This window comes from Microtus pennsylvanicus, chromosome 10 (assembly GCF_037038515.1).
Source record: "Microtus pennsylvanicus isolate mMicPen1 chromosome 10, mMicPen1.hap1, whole genome shotgun sequence".
Classification (NCBI taxonomy): Eukaryota; Metazoa; Chordata; class Mammalia; order Rodentia; family Cricetidae; genus Microtus; species Microtus pennsylvanicus.
In genome coordinates, this window is record NC_134588.1 from 100,733,689 (window position 1) to 100,755,274 (window position 21,586).

At 42.7% G+C, this 21,586-nt stretch overlaps 1 protein-coding gene across 1 annotated transcript in view; it reads right to left on the bottom strand.

Annotated features, from left to right (window-relative positions):
- Positions 1-924: 924 nt before the first annotated feature.
- Positions 925-21,586, bottom strand: part of Fbxo28 (F-box protein 28) — a 29,515-nt gene continuing 8,853 nt past the window's right edge. Inside the window, exons 2-5 of the mRNA XM_075989357.1 lie at positions 16,778-16,887; positions 13,574-13,712; positions 5,405-5,600; positions 925-5,074 (exon numbers count right to left, since the gene is read on the bottom strand). Coding sequence (XP_075845472.1) covers positions 4,680-5,074; positions 5,405-5,600; positions 13,574-13,712; positions 16,778-16,887 — 840 coding nt within the window. The 3' untranslated portion in view covers positions 925-4,679. The remainder of the gene's footprint in view (positions 5,075-5,404; positions 5,601-13,573; positions 13,713-16,777; positions 16,888-21,586) is intronic.

Here is a 21,586-nt window from a genome sequence, read left to right on the forward strand (position 1 = left end):
AGAGGGTATCTATAACGACCACCGGCATGGCTTGCTTTGATTGAGAGGGTATCTAGAACAACCACCCGCATGGCTTGCTTTGATTGAGAGGGTATCTAGAACGACCACCCGCATGGCTTGCTTTGAGAGGGTATCTAGAACGACCACCGGCATGGCTTGCTTTGATTGAGAGGGTATCTAGAACGACCACCCGCATGGCTTGCTTTGATTGAGAGGGTATCTATAACGACCACCCGCATGGCTTGCTTTGATTGAGAGGGTATCTAGAACAACCACCCGCATGGCTTGCTTTGATTGAGAGGGTATCTAGAACGACCACCCGCATGGCTTGCTTTGAGAGGGTATCTAGAACGACCACCCGCATGGCTTGCTTTGATTGAGAGGGTATCTAGAACGACCACCCGCATGGCTTGCTTTGATTGAGAGGGTATCTAGAACGACCACCCGCATGGCTTGCTTTGAGAGGGTATCTAGAACGACCACCCGCATGGCTTGCTCTGAGAGGGTATCTAGAACGACCACCCGCATGGCTTGCTTTGATTGAGAGGGTATCTAGAACAACCACCTGCCTGGCATCTCACTGCTCCTGCACTTTTTAGAATGGTGTGTGGCACAGCAGGGAGCAAAGCTTCAGGCAGGTGACAAACCCCACTGGATTCTCATCCTTGTCTCGATGTTGTGGACGTGGTGCTCACAGGGTTGCATGGTGGCTCCCAGTGATGTATAAACACAGGCAGTGGCTCAGGACAGTAGCTACTGAGATGGTATCTGTCTGTGGTCTGTGCTTGTTCCAAACTTTGGTCTTGAAATAAAGCAACAAGTAGACCTGGTGACAACACATTTATTTCTGTGCCCTGCTGTGTGACTGGGAGGTGCTTTTTCTCACCTTCCCATAATTGATTAGGTCACAACAATGAAAATTCCACAAGGTAAACTAGTGGTTTATTTTTGCTCATGAGCATAAGTAAACAGACATATGGTACCACATAAAGGAATCTTCAACACGTTAAACCTTTTGGCAGTATGAACCACTAGACTTTGGCAATAATAGCCTGGTTGGATTCCTATGCTAAAGCGTGTGGCTATCTTCAGACACAGCGGTAAAAGGTGGATTTAGTGCTTGAGCTTCAGAAATATAACTAGGGTTCTTAGGAAATTGGGAAAAGCCAACATCACTCAAGCTTGCCTGAGTTCTCGTCTGTGATATTTAGCTTACTCAAAGCGAGAGCAGCCGGCGGCCACACTCCACCAGCAGTGGTCACTGTTGGCTTACAGCGTTTGTTGAAAACAGCTTCCTGCAGATGGCGGGCTCTGTTTAAGCAGTTTTAACTGAACGTCTTGTGCCCTAAAGAAACTCATGTAGATCTCAAGCCAAAGCACAGAACAGTAAATTTCCTGTTAGAATCCGTCACTTCCAAGCAGCTGTGTCATTTCCTGTGTTCCCTTCCTGCTTGCAAATCTCACGGTGTCTACTTTCTGAGGGTTCAGTTTAAGAAAAAAGAGGTAGTCACCGCTAGAAGAGGATCTAGGACTGGGCTGACCACCAAGGATGAGGTTTACATTAAATTAAAATGTTACGCTGTTGGAAACGGAGGGACAAGAGTTCTCAGCTCCTACAAAGTATTATGGCTAAAGAAGCAGAGGACTCAGACGAGGAAGACTGCACAGAGAAATGATAGGATTAGTGCCGTCTCAGGAATGCGCTCACCGAGTAGGAACGGGCAGCACACAGCATTTCTTTGGAGGTTAAAGTGCAGGCTATGAAATGGCATAGAAAACAGTGCATGAAACAGTGCAACCCCAAGGTGCCATAGTTCCCGTTCATGGCGCATAGCCTATTTCTTGTATGTCCACTCTCTAAAAACCCAGCTGCAGTGACACCTTTTAGCTTATTTATGTAGGCATTAAACTGTTTTACCCACTCTTGGGCTACATAAAATATTTTAACATTTCAACACATAGACTAGTAGCACATACCTCTTGAAACTACTAAATTAAGGCAAGCCCCTGTGAAGTTCAGTACTCCAAAAACATGTTTTACAAAAAAAAAAAAAAAAGTTGATTCTAAATCATTGGCTTTCGACCTGGGGTACCCCAGTAGTCTCTACAACCCCCCGTTACCGCCAGGCTCTCCGTCAGATGGGAAGTCTGAAGAGTGGTGTGACTACACTGGACACGGGAGGTGAGCAGGGCTCTGCGGGACGGGGCCAGTCCTCTTCACCTCCCATCCATGTCTTGTCATGCTTGGATGCCTGTGTGTAGTGTGTACCATGGATGAACTTATACATGGGAACGAGGCATTCACACAGAGGAACCACTTCTCGGTGGGGATACTTTCCGAAATGAGCTGTCAACCACCCACAGCATGTAAGCTTCTGCCAGGAAACGCAAGACGCCTCTCTCAGGAGGCGGGCTGTTTTCCCATGGCAAGTCAGTTTTAGCTATTAATAATGCGTGATTTGGAAAACTCTAGATGCTACTATGCTATCCGAAAGCACTGTATTAAGTGGAGAAGACAACTGCCTGACCTGAGTTAGCTACTCTGAGTAAAGCTCAAGACAAGCGAGCTGTAGCACTTTATTCTCATAGTTATGGATACTCATGACGCAAGTGCAAATCTGATGGGCAGACCACGGGCGTGTGCAGCAGACATGTCCCTTCTTCCTGTGAAAGCCAGGCACTCACATCAACAAATGGAAGACTAGTGATTACATTTAGGCTAGTTAGATGTAGTTTGAAAGAAACTTTTAATTACTGAAGAACTAATTTGAGGCTTATTTCTTTGATGCACAAGATTATACTCTGAAAACCTGTACTTTGATGCTTACCAAAGTCTTCTTCTACCACAACAGTAGACTAAGACAGTCAAGCTCTGAGTGCCCAATAGGCCTCCTCCAAGGCTACAGTGATATGGCTACGTCCTAGAATTGCAAAAGTGAGACCTGCTGAGAAAACAAGTTCTAGACAAGGACCGTTATGGATGACCTGGGCTGACAAATCATTTTAGGAAACTGTTTATTTTAAAATTACCTTCCCAACAAACCATGAGACACTTGGATGCCATGTTGCGGATTCTCACTGAAACACACTACATCGTAAACGGACCTTCAAAGCCAGACTTGAACAAAACCCAAGGAAGGGCAGGATCATGAGGGGACAATCCTAGGGGCAGGAAGTGTCACTCGGTGAAAGTAGCCTAAAGGATGCACAACACAGCGTGCTGGACGGAGGACACCCTCATGCTTCCCTCCCACTGTGGGATTACCAAACCTTAGTTTTCCACAGGCGTCAACTTTCACCTGGAAAGGGATAGTTTTGACTATCTCACAGCTAAATTACTATAAATACTGAAGCCCAAAGCAACAGATGGTTAAAAGAACAAAACTACATAATTTAGTACATTAAAATAAAATAGGACAGTGATTGTTGGATGTTTCAAAAATACACAACGGGGAAAAGAACCACTTTACACAATCTGGAGAGTGTGAAGGTGACCACTCAGAAGGTTGGACGGTGCAAGACACACTTTTCCAGTTACGAGCTCAAAACAGTGCAAAGAAATCTAAAGTTTCCGTCAGAGTTATCGTGGGAGCTCGGAAAACTAACGCTTCTGTCAGAGTTATCGCGGGAGCTCGAAAGTGGTATTCAAAGGCTTCACCCGGCTCAGCCCTTAGATATGAAATGATCAAACTAATTTCACGGCACATTTTCTTCAAGGAACTTTCCTTCAGTTGGGTCCCTATTCGTCATGGTTGACCCATGAGCACAGTGACGAGTCAGCCTCATGACTGCTTCCCAGAGGTCTGACATCTACACAAAGAGGCTTGGCCAGTGTACCTGAACCCTACAGAGAAAGGACACATCAATGGGCTCTACAGTCTCTTGTGCCTGCGAAACCCGAGGACAAATGGACTGCCAATCCTCCCCTCCAGGCAAGCCGCTGCAGAGGAAGACAGTAAGCGAAGGCGCAGCTCTGCAAGTGGCCCAGAGGTCAAGATGGACCAGTGCAAGAGCTGACTAGGCAATGCATGCACCCATCCATGGCCCCAAGGAGAAATGAAAGCATGTATCGAATAACTGGAAAATCCCTTGCCAGTAGCTTATAAAAATATAGTCAGTACTGTAGAGCCTCTACAGCAACACTCTGCGGGCCTTCCTTACCCACCACTGCAACAGCACACTATTAACTTCTCAGACATTCCAGACAAAGGTCACTTATAACAAACAAAAAGTCAACCTTTAAAAAAAAAAAAAACAAAAAAAAACAAGATAGTGTCCATTTAAAAAGTAGATTTTTTTTCTTTCAAGTGAACAGGACATTTTATGTATTAAACTTAACTTTGAGTCTGTCAAGAATGGTTTGTTAAAATCCGTATGTAATGTGCATATATGCTGAAACAGACAAACTTAACACATCATCTGCACAGGAAAAACGTTAGCTCCCAAACACGATAGCATGGGTCTGGTTAGTACAGATCTATTGCAAAGTAAGAGGTTCTCTGCATCAGCTCCACCAGAGAAGCGCAAGAAGGGACGCCAACCACAAGAGCCAAGTGTAAGTTGTGTTCTGATCGCCTGGAAGCCTAAGGGACGCCATGTTGCTCTAGTATCCTCACAGGAAGAGCTGCTTAAACTCCCGGCCACAGACATCTTCCCCAGAGCTACAGCCACATTCCAATTTACTTCCTGTTCCGCAGTCGTTTGGATTTCCTAAGAGAGTCTATGGCTTCTGTCGCCTTCCTTCGTTTCCGAGGAGAGTCCTCACCCTGCCCAGAACTTGAGGATGTTCCTACTGCACTTTCCATGACTTCTCGAAGCTTCCGCTCCAGCTCTGCCAGCCGTGCGTTCTGTTCACCTATGATCTGGGTCTGCTCTAGCAGTTTCTGGTCTTGGTCTTGGAGCTGTTTCTGCTGTTCTTGCACTTTGGTGCGGAGCTCAGAAATGTCACGCCTGAGGACAGTCACACCAGCACCATTGGTTTTAACCTGCTGCTGGAGCTTGGTGACCTCCTGTCTCGAAGGGTTCTGCTTGGAGAAGAGCTGCATTGTCGTCAGGGCTGCAGATGGTCCGGGAACTGTGGAGAAAGCATCTGAAGGGTTAATCGTTCAGCTTACTTTAGGTTTTTGGGGTTTATTATAATAAAAATTCATTTTAAGTCAGCAGTTGTGGCCTCATGCAATGAATTAGCCATGAAATGGATCTAGAGAGCATAATTTAAGTAAAACAAAAAACAAACCCAAACCAAAACAAACAAAAAACTGAGACACATGCCACGGGGAGCTGCTGTGCTGTGGTGCACAGCCATGTTCCCAGCACTCCAGAGGCCAACATGGTCGGTTGCCAGCTTGGGGTACAGATACATAGTGAGACTCTGTCTGCAAAAGGAAAAAAACCAAAAAGACACCTGGAGGAGAGCCCATGAGTCTTCCAGACACATCTGATCCTGGTAATTTCCTCTTCAGAATGGGAACGATCTTCTCATCAAAGTACTCCATGGCCATGGAGGAGATGTCCCGTAATTCCTGTAGCACTTCATGGGCTCGCTGAGGGGCTCTGGTAGAATTGACGTATCTCAGTACACGGTAAATCTCATCAATTACCTACAAGAAAGAATCTTGTTAGCACTTTATAAAGCTGTAAAAAAGAGATCAGCTAAATAGTAGAGAGGGGATGACAGTTGCTGTGAAGACTCAGAGCTCGGCATGAGCATTCACGGCACAGGCTCTGGACTACAGCACTTTATACCTAGACTTAGAAGCATCCTTACTGCATCAGGGCACTGTGTCAAAGCTAGAGTCAGAACAGACTACACCCCTGCCCTGAGGGAAATCGGAGCAACCAGGGAGACACATGAGTATACACCATACAACAAGAGCCACACACGCTGCTACAGAAATTAGGATTAAATGCAGACATCACAGTTCTGCATTGAGTAGTGGTAGGGAAGGGTTACCCAAGTCTACACTCAAACCTGATTCTGTCCCCAAGTCCCAAGAACTCAGTCTGACTGCTCTTTCTCTTGTGCTCTTTCTACCCCGTAAAGCTTTGTTTTTCTAAGAGTTGACACAGCGTGGAATAAGCTTCCAGGCCACACTTTCTCATCATTACCAAAGGGCAGCAAAATGTCCCTTTCTATTTTAATTGCAATAGGGAAACTGAAGGCATAACATCAATGAAGAAGAAACAAGTGCTTACCACACTGGTTTCCAACCCTCTCCTCTCCTACTTGAACAGTTTCTGAACATCCTTAGCCAAGCATGCTGAGCTTTACTCCCTGCCAGGGTATTGTTCACACACGCAGAGCTTCAATACAGACCCGAAAATAGTGATTCACATCTTTGAAGACCACAGTTCAAATAATGTCTGTTGCAATGGGACTGAATCTCATAAGAACTGGGGGCTATAAGCCAAACCATTATGCCACCAGAGTCTCAAACCTCCTTGAATACCATTTTCCTCTCGCTGCATTCATTCCAACTCTGGGTTAGTCTTGTAATCTGCCTTCTCTTTTTGACTCAGAATAAACACACAGTGTTTACTAGTTAAAAGAAAACACAGAATCTAGCCTAATAGTACATGGACAAAGCCTAGCCCTTAATGTTTTCTTGATTCAAGTTCAAGGTGATGATCCCTGATCAGTCTAGATACTGTAAGTATCGGCAAAATTAAACTGTTAGGAGGAATGGTCCTTTGTATAAACATAAGATGACTTCACCGAAGTAGTGGCCAGTTCTGTGGGCAAGGACTGACTAAGAATGAATGAGCTGAGGCAGAGGTCAGGCAGACATACTGTGCTGAGCTCAATGGGCAATAAGGTGATGCGTGTCAGAGGCCGCTGGGTCAAGGTCGGGAGGACAGGAGGCAAACTGCAGATGTAGGCAATTCAGCAGAGACAGACAGCACAGAGGGTCTGGGTCCAGAGAGAGAACATGGGATCAGGGAGTCAAAGGCACAACCAAGGAACCAATGGCTAGTGCTATATTTTTCTGCCACTACTATTCCATACAGAACTCATGGTAGAAGAAAATTAACTTTTTAGCTGAGCGGTGGTGGCACATGCCTTTAATTCCAGCACTTGGGAGGCAGAGGCAGGTAGATCTCTGTGAGTTAAAGGCTAGCCTGGTCTACAAGAGCTAGTTCCAGGACAGGCACCAAAAACTACAGAGAAACCCTGTCTCAAAAATAAAACAAAACAAAACTTTTTTCAATAACTTATTCAACTACCATGCTAGAAATCCAGTATATAGTAAAATGAAATGGCAAGCACACATCAGACAGACTACAGTGAGTTCCATGTACAAATAAAGTGAGACACAGATGGCAAGGAGGTGAGACTCACTTAGAGAACTGGGCAGTCGAATGAGGGTATGGAAATAGCAACAGGTAAACTTTCAGCAAATAGGGGAAGGCAGAGAAGACAGAAGGTTGAATAAAAACAACAGTCAGGAGTGGTGGCCAAGCCTGCAACCCCAGTGCTCAGGAGGGTAAGGCAGGAAGACCACAAGTTCAGGGCCAGCCTAGGTTACCTAGTGAGATCCTATTTCAAAAGCACATATGAATGAATGAGTACAACAAAACAAGGAAAAATAAAGGAATGGAGCTGAGGCAGGTGGATGGCATAAAAGGATAGGTGACAAGATAGGCAATTAACTAACATGTGTGATATTGTATCTGAGGCATTTATTCTAGGGTATGTTTTTAAAAACAATCATTAGCTGAGCATTAGCCTAAGCCTTTAATCCCAGCATGCAGGAGGCAGAGGCAGGTAGATCTCTGTGAGGTTGAGGCCAGCCTGGTCTACAGAGTGAGTTCTAGGACAGCCAGGGCTACATAGAGAAACCATCTCAGAGCACATCTGCTCATTTCTCCTTAACTGGCTAAGTTTGGTGGGGCACACCTGTGACCCCAGCACTCACAGGCTGAGGCAAGTGAACACAACTGTAGGTCAATCCGGCTACCCTATCTCAAAACCAACAAGCAACAAAAAACAGAGTACAACAAAACAAATACTTCTGGGAGAGAGCAGAGACGGTGGACCTCAAGGACTATCTAACGGCTGTCTGTATGCCCTTCAAACAATACACCACATACCAAACCCTAGCTAGGCCTGAAGCAATAGACTACATCTTCACGAATATTTCTGTATAAGAAGTTTGGCATAGTCCCCATGTGAACATTATCACATTTCTACACAAAAACTTCACTGCACGGAGCACACGTTCAAACTGTAAAATAATGGCACCGATCATCCGCAACTTCAGGCTTTCCTGGGCAAGAGTTTATCTTTTCAAGTCTACTGGTGAGCTTCCACTGGAATCCTTCCACCGCCTCCATCCCTCTGTTCTACCTCTGATTTTTTTACATTAACCTCATCCTTCCCACTTAATTTTTAAAAAATGCCTTCTGTAATCAAAATGGTTCTGAGTATTCCTTGTATGGCATGTGTTTGTCTGAATCCCTTTTCTTATTTCACTTAGAACAATAGTTTATATTTTTAATCCTTACAGGAGTTCCTCAATTGCTTATCCTGTTTCACTGTCACCTTTCAGTCTAGTGAGTCTTTGTTGTTTGCTTCTACTTAAGACTACAGCATATAAAAAGCAAATCCGATCTTCCTAGTTATCCAAGAAGGGTGCTTAAGTAGAGGACCTGTACAGCCACCTGTATTCCATTTCCGGTCTCTGCAGGCACTTACCCCCACATACACCTTTGTTTTTTAAAAGACCGTTTCTTCAATTAAAGGCTTACATCTTTAAGTTGGACTAGTCACAGTAAAATAAAGAAATAATCTCAAGTAATCTTATGTTTAAGAGCATTTCGTAAGAAATCTAATAAAAACCCCCCACAGTGTTTCAGATACTAGATAAACCTGCATAGTCACCCCTCATCATAACTGACCTGTGATAATCAAGAAACTGAAGACTGCCTGGTGTGGTGGTCCACACCTTTAGTTCCAGCATTTAGGAGGCAGAGACAAGCACATCTCTGTGAATACAGGCCAGCCAGGACTACAGAGTAAGACCCTGTCCCAAGAAAGAAAGAAAAAAAGAGAGAAACAAGAAAGAAAGAACAAAAGAAATAATAAAAGAAAGAGAAAGAGGGAGGGGGAGGGAGGACTGAAGAAAAAGAAAGAACAAAATTATACCCGATTATTTTAATTATTTAATATTAATTACTTGGGTATGGTCGTGCACATCTTTAATCCAAGTGCTCAGGAGGCAGAGGCAGGCGGATCTCTGTTCAAGGCTCCAAGACTGACTTGTTGTACATAGCAAGTTCCAGGACCTTAGAAACAAGGAAGGAGAGAGAGGGAGGGAAGGAGAGGGGGGAGGGAGAGAGAGGAAGAGAGAGGGAGGGAGAGAGAGAAGAAGGGAGGGAGGAAGAGAGGGAAGAGAAGGAGACAGAGAGAGAGGGAAAGGAGGAAGAGAGAGGGAAGAAGAGGTGAGAGAGAGAGGGAGAGAGGGAGAGGAGGAAGAGAGAGGGAGAGAGAGAAAGGGAGAGAGGGAGAGAGGGAGGAAGAGAGGGAGAGAGAAAGGGAAGGAGAAGGAGGGAGAGGGAGAGAGAGGGAGGAAGAGAGGGAGAAAGAAAGAAAACCACTAGGAAAGTATTACTGTGATGTAATGAAATCTGAATATAAACTGTCAAGGATAAATACAAGTATTTTATTAATGCTTAATTTCCTGGTTTTCTACCTGCACTATGGTTATGGAAGAAAGACTGCCCTAGTTCTTAGGAAACATAGAACATATCTAAGAACCAAGAATTACTAATATCTTTAACACATTTTCAAACGGTTCAATAAAGAGTACATATTAAAGAGAAAACTGGCTACAATTGCTGGGTCTGAACAACACTGTTGGGCCCCTATTTTCCTTCCTAGATCATGAGGAAGAAACCAATCACACCCAGTGTGTACATTTTAGGTCTGTTTGGACATTTGGTCAGTTTCTTGGCGCTGTACAACCATCATACTTTGAAAACCCTCTCTCTGAGGGCCACTGAGTTCCAACAGGACACAGCGGTATCAGGACTCCAAGTAATGGCTAGAAGCCGCGCCTACCCATGCCACTCTTCCTTGCTGCACGGTCAGAAGACCAGCTGCCCACCATTCACCCAGAGGAGGGCAGTCTTAGGTCTGAGAGAGGAGTGCACTATGAGAGTGGTGGTCTGTGTATGAACTTATCTAGTTCTTTACTCCACGCTGTCCAGTTGTCACTAAGAACTGGAACCAGAAAACAGAGCCAAAATGACGACTCTCTAGTTTTCACTGAAAAACACATGCTGATCCTTCCTCTAGAAGGCAAAGTCTCAATATTGTGATGTCTGGCAACCTAATTTAAATCACACTTTTGTTTTTCTAACTTACTTAAGCAACTTAATAAATTACTGACTATACACCTCAATTTCAGTGAAAGGGATATAGTATAATAATCTAAAGGAATGTAATCTTGGGGACAAGAAACCATACACTAAATCAAGTTTACAATTAATAGGAAAATTAGCTATTAATGTGTCTACAGTAGCCTCAGGAGGCTTACATATGAAAGCCTTGGTTTTCAGTTAAGTGTTACTTACAAGTCTGTTAAGAGGTAAGGCCTAGTGGAAGGGGTCTCATTAGGGGAATATCCTTGTTAAATTAGCTTTGGGGGGTGGGCACTTGAGACAGGGTTTCAAGGTTTCTCTGTATAGCCTTGGCTGTCCTGGAAGTTGCTTGGTAGACTAGGCTGACCACTAGCTCAGAGGTCCACCTGTCTCTGCCTCCTGAGTGCTGGGATAAAGGTGTGTGTTACCACCAACTGGCTTAAATTAGCTATTTTAATTAAGAAACATAAAGTAACAGCAACCTATATATTTTTAAAGATTTATCTATTTATTTAATGAATGAGTGCTCTATCTGCATGTATGACTTTCCGCCAGAAGAGAACATCAGATCACACTGTAGATGTTTGTGAGCCACCACGTGGTTGCTGGGAATTGAACTCAGGACCTCTGGAAGGGCATCCATTGCTCCTAACTACTGAGCTGTGCCTCTAGTCCACAGCAACGTATTTTTAAAAAATAACAATTATTGAGTAAAATGCTGTTGTTTCAGGCAAAACATAATATAACACAAATTCTAATTGGTCTTAGTAATAAAAACTCAAGTTAGCTATCAGGGGTGAAAGCTGAAGGATCAGAGAAGCAGAGCAACAACCTAGAGAGTTCCTCTCTCTACCAATGTTCAGACCAAAGGGACGATTCTGTCTCTAGGAATCCTGACTGAATCTCTTTCAGAAACCTCAGACTGCCTCTGAGCTCCTCCTCTCCCCTCCCTGCGTTACATTCCTCTCTCTGCCCAGCCACGTTGTTCCTGTCTCCACCCCCTAGTGCTGGGGTCACCTTTGTGTGAGCTCTGTTTCTCTTTTAGACAGAATCAATCTCGTGAAGCCCAGGGTGGCCTTGAACTCACAGAGATCCGTTGCCTCTGTCTCCTGAGTGCTGGGATTAAAGGTGTGTGCCACCACTGCCTGGACTCTGTGGCTAACTAGTGGCTTAGCTCTGCACGCTGATCTTCAGGCAGGCTTTATTTGTTAGATTACAAACAAAATATCACCATAACATAAGCTATTAAAGAAGGTAATTTTAAGAAACAAACAAAAATCCAAGTATGATAAACCATTGATCTAAATAAAAATAAAAGTTATCATTTTTGGTTGTTTTCAGTCAAGTACTCATTTGCTGGAGAAAAAAACCCTGTGGCAATGGATTCACAGTGAGGACGGCTGTAAGGATGCAGTAGGGGTGTGAGACACCATGTTGGAGTAAACTCTGCTGCAACCAGATTCCCTGGGCTTCAGCTTTCTTGCCCATGAGACAGGACAGGAATGTCTGTCCCACCCCACACATGGCTGGGAGGAGCACAAGTGAGGGAGCACATAGGAAAGGTGCTCTGACAACGAGCATGCGCTTCATGAATGCCCAGTGTGGTAACGGCAGGAAAGGGAGAGGAGGACTCCATCTTCCCAGGTGAATGTCACACAAAGTTCCTCCCGGGTGAGCTCTACTGTGGGCAAATGAAGGCCCGATCTAGGAGCTGCCTAGCAATGCTGAGAAACCTGAAGATGCCACTGTTGCCCACTGGTTTGGTACTAGAATTTAAACTGAAAAGCTAACAAACGGTTCCCGAGGAGTAGAACTCAGCTGGTCTTCACTGCAGTTACTCAGGCAGTACAAATCTACCGATTCAGGCACATGAACCCAAATGAAGAATGGCTACAATGTCTGGAAAGGTCAGACAAAAAGCACTCATCTCTGCAGGTCCGCAGTCCAGTCACAAACCCCTCTGTTAGAACAGCTGGCTGCACTTTCTCTGAGGGCAGGAAACTGGAAGCTATGCCTATTGCTCCCATCATTAAAAATGAGACGCACAGTGAGAACTGTCTATTGGAGAGGGCAAGTCATCAGGCTCAAAGGACTTTTCAGCAGCACACAAAGAGTTAAGGGCTGTACATAGATAAAATCTGGTATAAAAAATCTGAACCCGAGGCTGGAGAGCTGACTCAGTGGTTAAGAGCACTAGCTGCTCTCCCAGAGGCCCCAGGTTCAACTCTGAGCACCCGCATGGCAGCTCACAACTACCTGTAACTCCAGCTCCAGGGGATCTGACATTCTCACACAGACATATATGCAGGAAAACACCAGTCCACATACAATAAAAATAAAAAAACGGAACCCAGTTTTTAGTTAGTCATGCTTTTACAGCATAATCTTATAAAAGCATTTGTAGGTTATATGGAGAAATAAGATACAACTAGGAAGACTTGAAGTCAAAGTATAAGCCATCAAACCAGATGTTACTGCAAACTGAGAATGGAAATAGTATCTACATACACTGTAGCGCTAAACTGTTTCTGGAAATAATTTCACTAGGTATTAAGAAGTTCCTATGACTGAAAGGACACTTTTGCCAAGGTCTATCAAGAAGCAAAATGATCTTTAAATCCATTCCCATGCTTCTATATCTCACTTGAACTGACACTTTATTCAACAAGTAGGGTGCTTCCATAAGTGTCAGATCATGCAGTGCGGCTGGGGAAGGGAATTTACTTAATAATTGTCCAAGTCCCATACTTAGTGTGGTAAGGAGGACTCCTTAACCCTGGTATATTCCCACACAACAAATACTACTCTGGTTAAATATACTCATCATTACCAAACATTTCTCAGACAAAACCAAACCCAGCAAACCCTCCATCCTACCTTTCCCCAAACTCTAACAATCTTGAAGGCAGCACAATCTGTGTTTTGTTCATTGTGGCATTGCTGATATTTTGACCATAAAGGTCAGAATGTTTTCTTAACTATGAATCCCCACCAAGCCTCTCATTTCTAGTGTGCACTTTACAATTAGACTTTTAAATGTCAACACCACACGAATGATACATATTTATAATTGTACAGAAAAGCTAAGTAAACCCACTAATAAAAATTCATTCAGAGAAGTAATATTTCTGACACCATAAAGTGTTTTAACATTTGTAAGACTTAGTTTACACAGGGCAGCCCAGCTTTCTAGCTATGCAGCACTGGTTACCTTTCCTGGTATGAAGCAACAGAGGTTGGAGTCCACATACTTCATGAAAGTCATATTTAACAGTGACAGCCTTGTTTCCACGGCAGCAAGGATATCTGCATGACGAGCTAAGGAATGGTTTCTCCTTTCTGACTCTCTCCTGAAATAACAATAAGTCAGTGGCACCCATTAAAGCAGTAGTGTAGAATACAATGTTAGCCAAACAAAATACCTTAACAACACAGACAGACGAACATGCTAATTTAGACATTTGCAACTGGGTCATAACTGTAATGCTCATATATCTTTAACAAGAACTACTGCTAACAAAATACCAGTTTCTTAAAAAAATACACAGCTGGCAGTGTAGCACAGTGGTAGACCACTTGCCCAGTACTTGTGAGGTCCTGAGCTTGATCCCAAAACCCCTCTCTCTATTTCAATCTTTTCTAACAGTTTTACTCAGAAGTAACTCACACATACAATTCAGTATTTCTTTATTTAGAAGGCAGTTGGGCACACACTGTACTAACGCCACAACCTACTTTGTATGTAGTTTAATCAGAATAGATTCTGTGTGTTTAAGAGTGGCATCACCATTACCATTATCTAAATTTGGCACACCATCACCATAAAAAGAAAACTTGCAACCATCTGCCAACTCATCTACCTTCTGTTTCTATGATCTCCTTAGTCTGAACACTGGAATAACAGGACTGTGATGGGTAGCCCTTTGTGCATCCATTTCTCTAGTCACAGTTCACCAATGCTCTAACACTGACCTTTTAATTGCTGAATAACACCCCCTTATACTTAGATATCATCCCTTTACACATCTGGGTTGTTTCTACATTTCGATTATAAATAAAGATCCCAAGGACATCTGTGTACAAGTATGTATTTTTGTTGTGCTGGGAACCACGTGTGGTGGTTTGAAAGAAAATGGCCCCCAAAGGGAGTGTTGCTATTAGGAGGTGTGCTTTGAGGTTTCCTCAGAACTCAAGGTACTCCCAGTGAGACAGACCACTTCCTGTTGCCTGCAAGATGTAGGACTCTCAGCTACTTCTCCTGCACCATGTCTGCCTGCATGCTACCATGTCCTGGCATGACGATAATGGGTTGAACTTCTGAAACTGTAAGCCACCCCAGTGAAATGTTTTCCTTTATAAGAATTGCTGTGGTCATGGTGTCTCTTCAACAGAAGACAACAGCAATAGAAACCCTAAGACAGGACCTTGTACAAGGTAGTCAAGTGCTCCACTGAGCTATAGTCTTCAAGCTTTTGTATGGACACACATTTTAATTTCTCTTGAACACACATTTGGGGCAAGCTACTTTATTGTAATGTGTCTGTTTAACTTAATTTGGTTCATTTTGTTTTTTTACAAAAGGATTTAATCTTATGTGTATGGATATTTGGCTACATGTATTTATGTACACCATGTGGGTGCTTGTTACCCGCAGAAGTCAGGAGTTGTTGAATCACCTGAAACTGGAGTTACAGAAAGTTGTGAGCTGTCATGTGGGTGCTGGGAACTGAACCTGGGTTCTCTGCAAGGGCAACAAATGCTCTGAATTGCTGAGCCATCTTTCTAGGCTTCAGCTTGTCTTGAGACAGGTCTCATCACACAGCTCAAGATGGCTTCAAACTTGCTCTGTAGCTAAGGCAGGCCTCCAGCTTGTGACTCTCCTGCCCCAGCTTTTTGGATTCTGAAATTAGGGGCATGTACTATACTATCTAGCTGGTGAAGCCACTCTTACTTGTAACATTATGTGCTCTAGGGGTTCAAGAGCAAGTGTAGTTACCTAGAGTCCTTTGCTAGAGTGTGGTAGTGGCCAGCTTTATACGTACAAGTTTTTGCTTTATTTAGCCCCAATTTTTTAAACTTGTATGTGTGTGGCAGAACAAACCGTGGAAGTCAGCTCTCTTTACATCATGTGAGTTCTAGAACCAGGTCATCAGTGCCCTTACTTGTGAGTGACCTTGCTGACCCCTAAGTCCCAATTTATATTATTATTATTTTGAGACAGGGTCTCTCTATGTAGTCCTGCTACATAGACCAGGCTGGCCTTGAACTCAAAGATCCTTCAGCCTCTGCCGCCCAAGTGCTGAGATTGAAAGCATGTATCATATCACCTTGCCTGATCCAATTTTTAAAAAACATCATTTTTTTCTCCAGCTGAACTTTCTTGGCATCCTCACTGAAAATCAAATCTAAGTATACAAGGGTTATTTTCCAGACTCTCTATTTTATCTCATTGATCTGTGTCTATAATTATACTTGTATGTAGCATACTGTTTTGATTACTGTAGCTTAGTACTAAGTTTTAAAATCAGGAGGTATTAGTCTTCCAACACTGTTACTCAAAACTGTGATAGTTAATCTGGGTCTCTTATATTTCCATAAGAATTTTAAGATTAGCTGTCCAAATTCTAAAAAATATGAGTGTATAGAGCTGAGCCTTGGTCAAGACTATGTGTGCGTGTATAAAATACATGTGTAATTTATGTAATGTATGTATGCATGTATGTATGTATAGACAGACCTGAGAAGTACTGTCACATTAAAAACAGAACCTTCCAGGCCGCAAACATACATGCTCTTCTATTTCTTTATGTATTTTTTCTTCCCCCTAATCTATCTCTCTTTTCTTTCATTTTGTGTTTTTGAGACCCATGTAAACCAGGCTAGCCTCAAGTCTGCTAATGAACCCAAGGCTGGCCTTGAATTCCTGATCCTCCTGCTTCCCCTGCCCAAGTGCTAGGATTATAGATGTGCACCATCACACCTGACTCAATTTTTCTTTGTTGTTTTGAGACAGTCTCTCTACAGAGCCCTGGTTGTCTTGAAACTCACTGTGTAGACCAGGCTGGCCTCAAACTCACAGAAGTCTACCTGCCTCAGACTCTCAAGGACTGGGATAAGAGCACTTGCTACCACTGCCCAGCCTGTGATCTTCATTATTTTGGTTCTCTGCAAGAACAAGTGAGTTATCTCTCCAGCCTTCTTCTTCTTTTTCCTTGTTTTTTCGAGGCAGGGTTTCTCTGGGTAGCCCTTGCTATTCTGGAACTTGCTCTGGAGACCAGGTTGGCCTCAAACTCAGAGATCCACTGGCCTCTCCTCCCAAGTGCTGGGATTAGAGGCGTGCCCCACACTGCCTGGCCCGATTGTTCATTTCTCACCGAGCAAACCCGTGGTACCCCCAACACTAACTAGAACATACCTTGGCAGTTGTGCTTTAACTTGCTTCTGACATAGATTATGGTACCTCTCCACTTTCAGAAATCCCTGATTCAACATTCTCTGACAGACCAAGTCCATTCTTTTACAAACCTATAGGCAGAGGGGAGACAGAATTTAAAAGATAAAACCAATAACCAAAGCATTAACATGAACTTGGATGGGATGATTGAGGCGGAAGTTCTCTGTACTGGTACAGTCCCCAAAGTGCTGTCTCACCCAACTCACGGCCACTGTCATCAGTGCCATGGAATCATTATGGCTGCTCACTAAGAAATTAATGTTTGGGCAAAGAACTACCACTTACTTAGGTGTGAAGAATATCCTGTCTGCAGTATGGAAGATCAGTAAAATGATATACCTGGAAGCTTTTAATAGTTTGAAACACTCCCTTTTATCAAAAAAAAGTGTAAATTCAAATTTTAGTTTAATCTCAGAAATATAAGCAGAGTGAGAATTTTTATTTCTTCTAGTGATTTGGGTCATGATGTCCAAGGCTTTCAGATGAGATGCTGTTATGTTCTCCAAAGCATCTCAATGTACATCACAAAGGCAACCACTTCTGGTACTGAAGAAATGGGGACTGTCACAACATAAGCAGTGCTGTCTGAGAGCCTGAGGCCTGACCGTGGCTGTGAACAGTATCTAGTTCACAAACAGCTGAGACAATCACAGCAGTTAGATTAAATCACACAGGCCAATTCCTTTGGAAAACTCTAAACTGTTGCAAAAAATTGTTAGGTCACCTTAAAATGAATCTGAAGCCTCTGTTCTATAGATTTAATTTCCATATTTCTGAGAGCCCCTAGAATCTTTCTTATCTTTTAATATTTTAAATCCAGTACATAAAACTTAGTGGTTTTAGGTCCCCCCCCCCAGAAAATTTTATAATGGTTTGTTTGATCTTCAACCTAAAGTTACTTCTCACTGTATAGATGCTGGAGAGCACAGCCATTGAAGCGAGTACCTACCAGGTACTCTATCTGTTTTCTATCTGCCCTGTTCCATCACAGCATCTATGCACAAATACCTGCTATGTACTTGTCAAGATGAAGTGCCTGAGTTTATTTCTCCTGGGAACACAGGAAGACAAAAATTCCTGTACACTGAGCTTAATTTCATAAAGACTTTCATGTTTCAATACTGAATCACAGCATGCCACATGGAACACATTAGTGAAAAGTTATTTTCAACTGTATAATAAAGTAAAAAGTAAATTGAGGGTAGTGACACACCAGCACTCAAGAAACAAGAGGCAGGAGAGTTATTTCAAGTTTGAGAAGCACAGAATGAGTTCCAGGTCAGCCAGGACTATGTAGCAAGAATCTGTCTCAAAAAATCCAAATCACTGCTTTTTAAACCCACTAAGGGATCTGTTCATTCAAAGGGAAAGAGTAATTAGGACTTAGTTTAAAGAGAATGCAAAAGAATATTTTGAATAAAGCAAACAAACATCTACTTTACAGTAATAAATTTAAAAGTGAGGGTTTAATGTCATACACACACATTGAGAAAGACACGCAAGGTCGCACATAACCAGGCTGTCCCTGAACCTATGCATCAGAGGATGGTCTTGACCTCCTCTGATCTCCCTGCCTCAACCTCTCAAGTGCTGGGATGACAGGCCTGTGCATCACACCTGATTCTAAACATCCCTGCATGATTATGCGCATACATTTTATAGACTATGTAGCTCCAGTAGGCCTGGAACTCATTACATAGACTAGGCTAGCCTCAAACTCACAGAGATCTTCCTACCTTCTTAAGTGCTGGTATTAAAGGCAAGTGCCACCCCTCACTTTGGCCTTTAACATGTTTTAAATGAAAATTTCTTTTTAAACCATATTTAGTGAGAGGCACTATTTTACATTTTTTCAATGTTCTTTGATAAAAGAAAATTTTAACTTCACGAGACCATACAAGTAATTGTTTTAGTTGTTATTAACATATAGACAAGCTCACAGGCCACATAAATACTAGAAAACGCTATGGTTATTTTAAAATAAGAAGTGAGAAACATAGTGTCTCATTAACAAAAGTATCTGCAGGGCTTAGCTGCTCTTCCAGCACTCACATGGTGGCTCATAACCCTCTGTAACTCAGTTCCAGGGGATCTGATGTTCTCTTCTGGCCTTCCTGAGTACCAGGCACATGGTGCAGATATACATGCAGACGAAATACCCATAAACATTAAAAACAAAATCAAACCACAAGAATAAGTTATCTGCAATCTTACAGAGCCAATCTTGGAAACCTCTGTGGGCTCTCTAGAATACACTCTATACACTCAGTAACCTAATATGGAATAAATACATCACCACAAACTTGAGTACTGAATTATTTTGTGAAAAATGTGAGGAAGAAAAAGACAGTATATTTATGTGTGAAATGGAAACAGAGAGGGCTAAATTCTCATCTTCCAAAGCAGAAAGTTAAGAGAAAACATGAAATAGAGCAGTCAAAGCTGTACAGCTGGAGTAAGAGTTGGGGCCAGCAGAAGGCAAGATACTATTAAACCCTTCTTCTGTCAAGTTAAGAGGATATTTCATGTCTCTGCAACATTACTAAATTCTGAGATCAAGTAATTTTTTGAACAACCACGTATTTACAAAACTCATAAGGTCCATCGATTATTACTGTGACTTTTTTTTTTTTTTTTGGTTTTTCGAGACAGGGTTTCTCTGTGGTTTTGGAGCCTGTCCTGGAACTAGCTCTGTAGACCAGGCTGGTCTCGAACTCACAGAGATCCGCCTGCCTCTGCCTCCCGAGTGCTGGGATTAAAGGCGTGCACCACCATCGCCCGATTACATTTGTAAGGTAATGGTGAAATTACTTGTTCTGAATTTTGTTCCACTGGATCTAGCTGGTTCTAAGGTCTCATTGTCTTTCTTTAACCATGCAGAAATTCAATAATGTGAATTCTTACCTAATCTGAATAGATAAGATTCACTAAGGAGAACCCAAGTACACACAAAGTCAACCAAGGGGAAAGGAACCTGACTAAAGATTTGAATTAGGCTTCTCAAGCAGAATTACATTACAGGCAATCACGTCTACGAAAGGACAAAGTCGGAATGAGCAAAGCACTACATAAGCACTCCTGAAAACAGATCAGATGTAGAGGGAGGGTGAGAGATTTCCCAAGTCTTGAACTTGGCAATCAGATAAGGAGAAATCTTGAAAAAGACAGTACCCAGTCTTCTCAAAGATCTGATCCTGGGACAGTTGGCTGGTTATTTCTGTAAACATTGTAATATTAGGGCTAAAAAATGGACTTCTGGAAACTCACCAGAGACAGCTGGAATCAATATGGATGAACCCCAGAGGAAAAAGGAAAAGATAAAAAACAAAATCCTTAAAAATGAAGCCTCCACTGATGTCTATAAATGGAAGCTAACAGAAAGGACAAAAACAAAAAAATAAAAAACACGTCACAAAGACAATTTAGAACAGCAACCACAGAAGCCAACATCAAAAACACACGAAGCATCAGTCAACAGCGTCTCAGATGCAGTTGTATTGGTCCTTCTTTCGTGAATGCTCAACAAACACTGACAGCACAGACACAAAGAAATGACACACTCATCTTTTGTTTAGGGTTCAGAAAGACGCAGTCATTTTAGGGAAACTGGATTATACTGAATTTTCCCATAGCAAGCAATTGAATGACCACTGTTGCCAACGTAGGCTACCTTGCAACTCTAAATCACCACACTTAGGGTAAGGAGGTAGCACAGGGGTAGAGTGCAGAGATGCTGGGTTCAGCAGCACACCATACTGAACTTGCACCACACTGCACAGCGGAAACAGTTCCTAAACTGCCTCAACTAAAGTGCAATTCTAAATTTAGAGGTATGTTAATAATTTTCCAAGGCTCAAGGAAAAAATGTTTCTTTGGTTCTTAATATCAACGAAAGTCCTAGCAAACTGGCAGTTTAAGACACAAATTAAAAATACAGAGCATAATAAACAAGGATGATGCCTATGTTAGAAACAGGTTAGAATGGTACAGAGGAGAGGCTGAGAAGGGTTGGGTGGGGTAGGAAAAGGCTAACCAACAGTCACTAAGCTCCATTTAGAGGCCGTAGTTACCTGAGTGCAAGGTAACTACAGACAGCGATCAGTCATATACAGTGCACTTATAAGATGTCAGTCAAAGATTTTAAATGTTTCCACTATAAAAGAAACTCCAAAGCTTTGAGATCCATGTTTATCTTAACATGGACATTGCACAGCAGATATGTGTGTACAAACCTGCTCCAGGCATCAGTGGTACATGTCTGTAATCTTAGCACTTGGAAGAAGAGCTAGAGTAGAGTTCATGGCTAGCCTGGGCTACATACTAAGTCCAGGCCAGCTTGGACTGCATAGTAAGACTATCTCAACAAACTAATTAACTAACAGTTTTCCAAATATGCACAACATGCATGCACCAACTTAAAAAGAAGAAAGGCTTGGGTGGGGGAATAAAGTACGAAACAGCTTTTGGCAACACACATGGTTTTTAAAAGTCATAGTCAATTTAAACATACTAGTTATAAAGATCAGCATACATAACAGATGTATCCGTTAACATTTTTCAAGTTATTTTATATGCATAGATTTTTTTATGCATCTATGCCTGTGTACTATGTGTAGGTATGATACCTACAGAGGTCAGAAGATCCCCTGAACTGGAGTTACAGGTCGCTGTGAGCTGCCACGAGTGCTGGGAATGGAATCCTGATCCCCTGGAAGAGCCAGTGCCCTTATTTGTTGAGCTGTCTCTCCAGTCCCAGTTTTTCTCGTTTTA